General features: G+C 49.7%; 2 protein-coding genes across 2 annotated transcripts in view; one reads left to right on the forward strand and one right to left on the reverse strand.

Moving 5' to 3' along the window:
* The window catches only part of EAH_00017210 (hypothetical protein, conserved), a gene marked incomplete at both ends in the record, with an annotated part of 4,645 nt that extends 2,076 nt beyond the window's left edge, over nucleotides 1-2,569 (forward strand). Inside the window, 4 exons of the mRNA XM_013397694.1 lie at nucleotides 327-585; nucleotides 745-862; nucleotides 1,075-2,086; nucleotides 2,261-2,569. Coding sequence (XP_013253148.1) covers nucleotides 327-585; nucleotides 745-862; nucleotides 1,075-2,086; nucleotides 2,261-2,569 — 1,698 coding nt within the window. The remainder of the gene's footprint in view (nucleotides 1-326; nucleotides 586-744; nucleotides 863-1,074; nucleotides 2,087-2,260) is intronic.
* Nucleotides 2,570-4,933: 2,364 nt separating this feature from the next.
* Nucleotides 4,934-9,878, reverse strand: part of EAH_00017220 (aminopeptidase N, putative) — a gene marked incomplete at both ends in the record, with an annotated part of 7,071 nt that continues 2,126 nt past the window's right edge. The window contains 9 exons of the mRNA XM_013397695.1: nucleotides 4,934-5,137; nucleotides 5,402-5,622; nucleotides 5,826-6,216; nucleotides 6,602-6,928; nucleotides 7,574-7,759; nucleotides 8,178-8,334; nucleotides 8,618-8,854; nucleotides 9,124-9,202; nucleotides 9,479-9,719. Of these exons, the coding sequence (XP_013253149.1) occupies nucleotides 4,934-5,137; nucleotides 5,402-5,622; nucleotides 5,826-6,216; nucleotides 6,602-6,928; nucleotides 7,574-7,759; nucleotides 8,178-8,334; nucleotides 8,618-8,854; nucleotides 9,124-9,202; nucleotides 9,479-9,719 (2,043 nt within the window). The remainder of the gene's footprint in view (nucleotides 5,138-5,401; nucleotides 5,623-5,825; nucleotides 6,217-6,601; nucleotides 6,929-7,573; nucleotides 7,760-8,177; nucleotides 8,335-8,617; nucleotides 8,855-9,123; nucleotides 9,203-9,478; nucleotides 9,720-9,878) is intronic.

The raw sequence follows: 9,878 nt of genomic DNA on the forward strand, positions 1-9,878 counted from the left end.
GGGGGGGGGGGGGGGGGGGGGGGGGGGGGGGGGGGGGGGGGGGAAGTTAGACGCACTGTATGCACGTAAATCCCTCTCAGGGGATTTACGTGCACAGAGTGCATGCATTGCATCTGCAGTACAGTGCATGGGTAGTCCAGTGCAAATATAGTACTTTGCTTGGGGGAATTGTACGCAGCAGTGGTAGCAAAGAATTCAAGCCATGCGTGCATGCATGCATTCGATGTGTGTATGGCTGTGTACTGTGCATATATGTAGGCATATTATACGCATATGAAATATATATATATATATAGTCATGTGCTTGTGTGGTTTTTTCATAATAGCTTAAAATAGTGGGAAAGGACATTCATCGGCATCACGACCTGATATCGGTGTTGCGGAAGTATCGCGAAGATTCGGACTTCGCCGATTTAATTGACTACACCCAAGTCACGAAACTGCCAGCAGACGATTCATTTTCGGGCTTTCCCATGATGCTCAGGACGGCCTTCGAAGGATTCGCTTTTTGCTTCAGCAAAAACTTGTACATCAGACCTGACAAAAAAAGCGATGGTCACCACTCTAGACGCAGTGAAGGAACCGGTGAGAGCTTGACCCCATAAATATAATGAACATATATGTAGGCATAGGTATATATATATGTATATATATGCGCTGTTTTGTATTTATTTGTGGGAGTTGTAGCGTTGGACTTTCGTATTGCACATGCATTTGTGGTGTGTACGGCTTGTTTCTGTTCAGGAGTTTTGACAATGAACGACTTCTACAACACGTACGTGCGGCAGTACCAACACAACCAATTTCAGTATTGGCTGCTTTTGATGATGGCAAGCGTAATGAAGCGAGTCGTGTCAAGCAGGTACGGGGAAGTGACTCTCGCGCACAGTGCATGCGGATTTATTGTGTATTAATACATAATGTAGAATAGAACGATGGACCAGAACAATGCTGGACACCATAACGCATCATCATATCAGGTTCCTGTCACGAGAGTCGCCGGCCTTTGAGCTGAACGGTACTTGATGCGCAATTATACGGTTGTTTTTTTCTGCGCTGTTTGGGATCTTGCAGGCCGCACGCAGGATTTATGGTGTTGAAGTTTGACTCAGCACAAGCTTTGGGCCTGAACAGGGGGCGCAGCGGTGCGAGCGAGTTGGACAAGGCGGCGATCGACTCCCTGCAGCGGCAGGTGGCTGCCAGCGTTGAGGGGAAGCTGGATCGATCGTTGCAACGGTTTCAGAATCTTGGGTTTGTGCAGGGTCCGCCGACTGCGGCGACCTCCGCCATGCGGCCGACCGTCTCGGTGACGGGATATTTGGAGCGCACGAAGGGGGGTAGCTTTGTAGACCACGGCATATTCGGGATGGACATGGACATAGACACTTTAGAAGAGCTCAAAGAACGCATGCTACCGGGGAACCTCCTTGTAGATGTTTCGCTTGTCGACCCGTGGAGCTCCAGGCCTCTGGCAGATTGGCCCGATCCGCTGCAACGCGACGTCCTCGGGCTGACTTCGTACACCGCGACACAGCTGCTTTGTGCAGAGCTGCAGTGGGATCCGTCGCTGGGCAACCTGGGGCATGTGGAGGTGGTGTACTCGGGGTTTGCTGATGTGTACGACTCTGTTGGGGGGGCGCAGCAGTCAAAGGCGAAGTTCGACCCGGATGTGCAGGTGCTGCTGCTGCGGGACAACCAGAAGTTTGTAGAGGACGGACTAGAAGAAGGCAGCAAAGAGAAGATCACGAACCTCATGGCGCAGGAGCCGCTGCAGTGGGGACAGAAGAGGGTCATTGATGCAGAAAGAATCAAATGGAAAGGCGTCGCCAGGCTGCTAAGGGGCGGTCAGCTGTACAGAAAGAGTGCCTTCGGGACGGGCTTACCTCCCGCGCTTCGCAGGAACGCAGAAGATCTCCTTAAACCCAATGTCGTCCTCATTCACATCGTTATTCAAGGCTTAGGTGATATGACGCCAGATACCTTGGGTTTCGATATGACAGCAAGCGAAATGGCCAGTCGCCTCGTCCGGAGATGCAGAGGTATCTACGACCCGGTCCTGCTTAAATCCGTCACTCCGTTTGTTAAGGTGAGGAAGGGAGAGAAAGAAACGAATGGATAACTAGCCCCTACAACTTGCCCCTTGCGCATCTTCTGCAGCTGGCTGGGTTGCGGGGAGCAGCTATTCGATAGAACCGTTGCGTATAGAAGACGACGAACTTTATTGTTCGCTTCTGTTGTTTTGCCTTTTTTTTCTGTTTAGGAGATGCAGGTCAAGAACGAGCGGCAGTGCGTTGGGGACATGCCGAAGTGGGTGGTGTTGGTGTCGACTCTGGGTGTGGCTCTTTTCTTTATTATTCTGATAACGCTGTTGCTGTACCACGACAAGATAAAACTCCCCTGGTGGATTATGTGCATTTGCAGCAGCCGAGCCCCTTGGGAAGAGTCCTCAGCAGCCTCAAGCGTGTCGAACGGCTTTGGTCCTGAAATACTAGAAAAGCAGAGTAACTCAACGCGTGACATCATTGCGTTTGCCCCGCCGTTGAAAGAAATGACGTCAAGTTTGTCATGAGGTCGCACGCAGATATAAGTGAATGCAAAACACATCGCCTGTATTACCCCCCCACTTGGTGAGCTCTCGTTCTTTTCTATAAAAGCAGTCCTATCCGCTTTGTCGGTCTGTACACTTGTACTGCTAATGGTGCATTCCTGGTGCAAAAGAACAGGTGTAGCTTGCTCGCGCATGCACTCTTCCTCCCACCCCTGTAGCTGCACAGGACTGATGCAGTGCCGCTGGGCAGACTTAGGAAAAGCTTTGTCCCTTTCGCCCTTTTCGGCGATGGCCTCTACAACACCTGTGATTCACAAAACTCACGGTGTTAGCCTGTCTATTGCTTGCGGGCAATAACGGGAATCCTTTTTCTCCGCGCCTATAGGCAAACGACTTTTTTTCAAAACACTAGTACAAAATCGTGCTATATGTGTATTCGTTTGGTGGGAAGGCAACCTAGCTTTCTAGAGTATTGCTAGTCTATTGGCATGCAGATTCAGGTGCAAAATAACCGCCCGCCCCCCGCGACAGGTGAGCTAACAACAGTCCCCGACCTCCCAAAAGACAATAAAAAGCTGCCATGAACGACCGACGACCTGACCTCCAGAGCAACAACCAATGAACACGCAAACACACAATGCCAACACAAAAGCAATCCAAGTACAGCCTCGAACAGAAAAACCAAAACTGTTGGCGCCGAAGCGCCCCAAAAATTTGGTAGAGATGCATTGTAGCGCGGCAGACACACGGCAATCTTTAGTAAAAGGCGAAAGATTGGTACGTGATGTGTCTGCCGCTGCATCGTGATCGTGTTGTTGGGGTTTGGGCCCCACCCGCTGGCGATTGCAACGGCGAATAGGACCTTCACGATATGTTACAAAGTGCTCATTCTTCCTTTTAATTTCTTGATTTTGGCGTTCTGAAAGAGTTCCCGTAAATTCTTCCGATCTTTATACAAGCGTGCACTGTCATACCAACTGTAAGTACATTGCTGCGTTTTAGCTTGAAAACTCCCCGCCAGAGCTTCCCCTTCCTGTGGCGTGTGTGGCTGTGGGAGGGATTTTTTGCTTAAATGCTATCATTTGTTGTAGTAACTCTATGTAAAGTGACTAAATACTACCGTATTTAATGAGAGAGCGTGTACGGGATGCTGATCGCCGGATATTTTGCCCGACAGGGCAACACAGGCTGCAGGAGGCAAAGCGTTCTTGTGTTTACAAGTAACTCAGTTCAGTTCGATATGGTTGTCTATCGATGCTTACATTATTTGCATCATTTACTACGCCAAAATATTTTAGTTACGTGGCTTTTCGTTGCGGAGGTGTCTTACAGTCGGGCTTGGGCGGCTGTTCGAGGCCAGCGCGTTTTGCCCTTCCGGCATTTCTGATTGGTTTCCCTTTTTGCTTTCCTTGAGTAATAAATTACAACTATATTTCCTCAGGTTTTAGCATTTTTGGGGCGGTCCTATCCAACCGGCTAGAGCCGGACTCATCGAGAAACCCCACTCGGCCAGTGAGCGCAGGCACGGGCTCCGGCTGGGAGCGCATTCAAAGGAATGCAGGGAAAGCCGAAGGCTATAACGCCAAATAGAAAATTCCTTTTTAAGGGAACAGAAGGGGATATCACCTAGGTGTGCTCATACATAAGGGCACAGGACACCTGGGTGTGCTCATGCATCAGAAGAGCACTTGAGATGAGACAGAGGTGAGCTATTACAAGAGTTGTAAGGAGGGAACGTGAATTCGCAAGGAACGGAAATTAGACAGTGAGGGGGAAAACGCTTTTTTTCCTCTCCGTGCTGCAGCCTTTGGCGCGCCTACCTGCAGCGACACGGCGAGCACTAAGCAGTGAACTCCCGAGGCTTAAAAAAGCGTGCATTGCGCGTTGATGCTGCGTTGCTAGCTTGAATGCTCTTCTTGGAAGGGGAAAAGGGTGCAAGCACTACCTATCTGCTGTGCTATGCGCTGTGGGGTTGTAACGAAGTGCTTCTACTGGTTACATCTCCTTCCCAACCCGTGTCTCGCTGTCTCTGGCTGTCAAGTGCCTTCACCTTGTTAGCGGTTTCAACGGGAAAAAAAGAACGGTCGGAGGCTGCGATGTCACGGCATCAAAAGCGCAGGTATCACCTACAGCATTCGGTGTGCGAATTATTATTAATGAGCCTACAACGTACATTGCCCATGCTGTGCGACTTTACGAACAAAACATTTTAAGCAAACATGGACGCAAGTCACATGGCATCGGGAGAGGTGGCATTTCTTTTCTTGCACAGAAGCGCCATCTCCGTCGCAGTTTGACGTCTAGAGTTGCCTCCCCATGTGCCCCAAAAGAATTCAAAGTGTTCGTGACTAAAACAGAAGTCCTGTCATTCCACAAACTAATTGTTTAGGATTCCAACTGAACTGAAGGTGAACTGGGAGAGTCAAGAGCCAGCACGACGACCTCTTTGACATTTTTCGACAGGGACGGTTCTGCTAGAATGCGTCGCAACTGCTGCTCAATCTTATGCTGCCGCTGCTCATCGTAGTGCCTCCAAGTGAGAAATATCTTCGCCCCCCGCGATGCAGCCACGGGGTTAATGCGATCGACCTGTAGCAAGTGCATTGAACAGCCACTGGGACGTTCATAGTACATGTATTGCAAGTGCCGCCAATTGATGAGAAACGCATTGAAAGAGGCCTCAAGAAGCAACAATCTCCACAACAAACAGCAATTCTGAAACACTGCTCCGTTCTCCCCGTCTGATGCATGCTTCCGTGAAGATTGAGCTGCTGTTGCATCGTCTTTGATGTATTCACTGCAATCACTGCTGTGGGTGGGTGTGAAGCACACCAAACAGACGTGGATGCGTACCTGGAGGACGACATCAGCGAGGAGCTCGTAGCCTTTTCCATCGTCTCTGTGAAAGTGGACATGATTGGAGGCAGCAAATACAAACACCAAAGACCGCAGCCTATTAGGGTTCTTCAGCGAAAAAGCGGGATGCTGCAGCAAAGCGGCAACGCGTTCCACTTGGTCTGGCAGGTCTGAGAGCGCCTGAGCTTTGAACCACTTGTCCACAACAAGAGGGTCTCCTGCACACGAAGGAGAAAAGACAGCATTCGGGCAAGGAACGGCTGCGAACATGTGTTGTGCATACAGCGAAAAGTACTGGGAGTAGACACTTGTTTCCTTCTGGTGGTGAGCAAAGAACCAAGCCTAGGCATTTGTTCTTTTCACCGTGTGTGTGTGTGTGTGTGTGTGTGTGTGTGTGTGTGCATGTTTCGTCAGGGCGAACCTGCTGCGTCGTCGTAGAAGTGCGAGAAGGCGTGTTCACGTTGTTCAGTAGGCATGTTACTGAGGGCGATGAGGCCCGCATATTTATCTGTCATGCATTTTGCCTCTGTAAAGTGCATGAAGGCCCTTTCAACTGCCTCTTCATCACGCGCCGCCGAGAGGAAGTGCAACAAAGCGTTCCTCAGCTTTCTTCTGCCGGCTTCCCCCTCAGTCACCTTTTCTTCCTGACCCGCGGGGAGGGTGAGCTGTCTGTACAACTCAAGCATTTCAGACTTCAGAGCAGTGGCTAAGTCTGCCTTCACTGTTCTTATGGCCTTATGGAGCGCTTCGGGGTCTATGGGTCTCATCTCCGCAGCTAGAACATTCCAGTCAGGAAGCTGCAGAATGAGGGCCTGCAATGCGAGAAAAACAAAGTACAGACGTCTTCATGGAAAACCAACGACACAACAACATGCACAACCACGTTACAGCGGAACTATCTGCAGCGTTAGCCATCTCATCCTCAGAGTGGAAAAGGATGTAAATGCGTGAACTGAACAAAAGTTGTCACCCAATCCGCGTTGTTGTAGGTATGAGTCTGCTGTTTGCACGCATTTCTGGGTATTGAACAAAAACATCAAACGCGCAGCCATACCCTTGTCCCGCCTCCGCTTTGCGGGGTCTCAGACCAGAAGAGCGGCCTTTCTGATACGGAGGGATTGCACAGGGAGGAATTACATGGCCGTCGGTTCCCTTATCGGGACAGAAAAGGAAGTAGAGACAGAAGAATGCACTTACTTTCAGTGCGCTGTCGGTCGCCTGGTCCGTTAGGGCTGTTCTCAGTGCCTCAACGTATTCGTCGGGAAGTCCAGCGAAATGTTGAACGTTTTTATCTGCGGCGATCTTCTCACAGCGAGAAATAACGATTGGAGCTGCCAGCGCCCTGGAGGAGAACCACTTGGTCACCGGGTCCGTGTCGTAGGCCAGAAGAAACGCGTTTTCTTCAGCTGTACGACGGTTTATTAAACGCACAGGAGCGGAGAATCCCCGCAGTATGGATGGCACGCAGTCTTCGTCTACACCCCTGACCCGAAACGTCTGCTCCTCTTCTGTCATCTCCAAGACCTGCAAAGAGAAGAGAGCTCAACGACGGCAGCAGCAGCAGAGACAACGCAAGCATAGCAATGGGAAATGTCAAACCACAGGGAGGTATGTGCGCACTGGAAGAGAGAGCAGATGCAGCAGCTGTACCAAACAAGGGGTGTTGAAGCAAAAGGGCCGGGAAAAGCAGAATAAAAAGGAGGAAACAATATAGATGCGAATGCACAGCAAGGAGCAATGAAGGAAAATAGCAGGAGTTACCATCTAAAGGCATTACAACCAAGTTGTCTTTACACAAGGGCTAGTTTGCAGAACGTCCGTAGAGGCACGCAAACGGACAACAACGAGAATATCGAGAGGGCGTTTAAAGCGTGGAGGGAAGAAAGCAAAATGACCAGTGTTGCGTGCATGCACTTGGGGTTCGGCATGGCCCCCCGAAATTCGGATCTTCGCCTCTTCACAAGATCACAATGATGGGGATATTACTACAAGAAAGACAAGCCACTATATTTTATTTAGATGAGTGTACATGCATTCGTATTGGCGTAGGCGCAAGAGTGTGTATAATATGTTGTACTAGCTGCATGAAAAATGCAGGTGCACATCTTGCGCATTTGTAGCGGCGATGAGAACATAAATATAATCGTATTCACTCAAGCTCTCTATTACCATGGAGGGTTGCAGAAGGTCTCTGTGGGAGTCCTTCCCGATGAGCCCGATCTTGATAGGGATGACTTGCGGCAGCTTGGTCTCTTGGCCAGGAGTCGGTGGGGTATGTTGTCTGAAACTTATCTCGAATGTATGGGCATCTTCTTTGTACTCAGACCGCAGCACTTCCAGACGCGGGGTGCCCGCCTTCAACACAACAAGCAACGAACACTTGACAAAAAAGTTGGCAACTAAGAAAAACGGCATAGAATCTTGAGCGAAGATTGTACTTACGAAACGTGACGTCTATATGCCACTCGCTAAAACTAAAGCACAAGCAAACAGTGGGTGCGGAGTTAGCCCCTGGAAAAGGGCAGCAAAGCTAGAGAGACATTAAAAATACAAATAGTGTAGCGGAGTTTTGCAGCGTCGCCACTTCTCCATCACAGCAACAAAGTGAACCTAAAATAATGCAGTTTCACTGCTTGTCTCTACCTAAATTAAGCGAAGGGGAAATTGCATTTGAAGGCGCGTCCTACTCCCGTCCTCCAGCTGATGACCAACATTCGTATGTCCTTTAGTTATAACTCAACACTAAGTCCTATTCGCAGTTTGCATTTCATACCTGGCTGTACCAGCGGTCCATTTGGTCCAGGTTGATTCTATTCGCATCCGCCATGGCAGCCCGAAAGTCGTCGCAAGTCGCTGCCGTATTATCGTGGCGTTCAAAGTACATATCCATTCCCTTGCGGAACCCGGAGGCGCCGAGTAAAGTGTGGTATCTGCGCCGACGGACGAGAACAAACAGAACATGGGCCAGCAATATGGAAGAAAGCAGAAAATCCAGCACAAGGGTACCAAAGGGGCAGTCCTGTGATGATGAAGGAAAGGTAGGACACAGGACTAAAACTGCTCCAGATGGGTTCAGTTGCCGTCCCTGCGACAACAGTTGTTTCAAGAACTCGACAGATCCCTCAGAGGATCTGATCCCGGAAGGCAGGTTATTTTGGCTTGCAGGGATTACACTCAGAAGGAAAAATGCTAAAAAGTGCAGAATAGCCTCACATGCGCACGACCTCTGCGCCCTTGTCGTAGACTGTGGCTGTGTAGAAATTGTCCATAGCCATGTAGCTCTCAGGGCGGATCGGATGTGCCATGGGGCCGTCGTCTTCTGCAAATTGCCGTGAAATCAAATCGGCGACTTCCTTAATACGCTGTACTCCCGCCGACATAACAGTGCCCATAAACAGCTGCTCCCGAAACACTGTCAGGCCTTCCTTCAGTGTCAACTGAAACCAATCACTAATGCCAAAAACCCGGGACACAGCAAGAGGAAGAACAGGAAGACAAAAACAATACAAGACATTCAGATAGTGTACGTAATGACTAACGCAAACATCCATACGCCGGCAAATACGCGCTCTGCCATGAAGCCTGTCGCCATTACTGTTGCTGCTTTTGCAATATGTGCATAGCAGATATTTTTATTTCTGCGTCAAATGCGCTGAGCAGGAACTAAAGAAAACGCCGATGCAACTATGCATGCAGAGATGAAAGAAGTGGGTAGGTACCGGACTGTCACGCGGTTGCCTGTCCAGTTGTGGAAGTACTCGTGCCCAACGACGGCCAGGACACGTTCAAAATCATCGTCTGAAACAGCAAAACGTCGCAGTGAGCAACTAAGCTTGCACTAAGAGTCGTAAACCCTAAATATGAAGAGCCATGAGCCCTAAAAATCTCACAAAACGAAGTACACACACGAGTGAAGCGTCGCTGTTTTTCGGGGTGTGGAAAGCCGCGAGGCTCCTAACTCACTAAAACAGTTTGTAGTTTCACTGCAACAATGAGAACACTGACTGCAGAAGCAGAAGGGGCCCAGCAGCAACAGCAGCAGCATCTAGCAACATTAGTGGAATGCGCGCTTACCTGTGCTGGTTTGCATGTCTGCGAGTAGGAGTGTGCAGTTAAATATATTGAGGCCTTTGTTTTCCATAGCCCCGGCATTGAAGTCGGAAACGCATGCAACATTGAAGATGTCCAGATCGTATTCTCTCCCGAAATGTTCTTCCTCCCACTTCATGCTCACCTTCACGCTGTGCATTGCCCACTCCAACTTGTGCAGCTGCGCTGGTTCGCTATACACCGCCAGCGCAACTTCGTTGCCGCTCTGCAGCGAAGGAAACGAGTACACACTAAAGAATCAGGAAATAAAAAGGAATAGGAATGCAAGTATGAACCACTCACGAGTCCGCATGTACTGTGTGTACACACACACACACACACACACACACACACACACACACACACACACACACACACACACACA

This window comes from Eimeria acervulina, genomic scaffold (genome assembly GCF_000499425.1).
Source record: "Eimeria acervulina Houghton genomic scaffold, Eah_scaff109, whole genome shotgun sequence".
Lineage (NCBI taxonomy): Eukaryota > Apicomplexa > Conoidasida > Eucoccidiorida > Eimeriidae > Eimeria > Eimeria acervulina.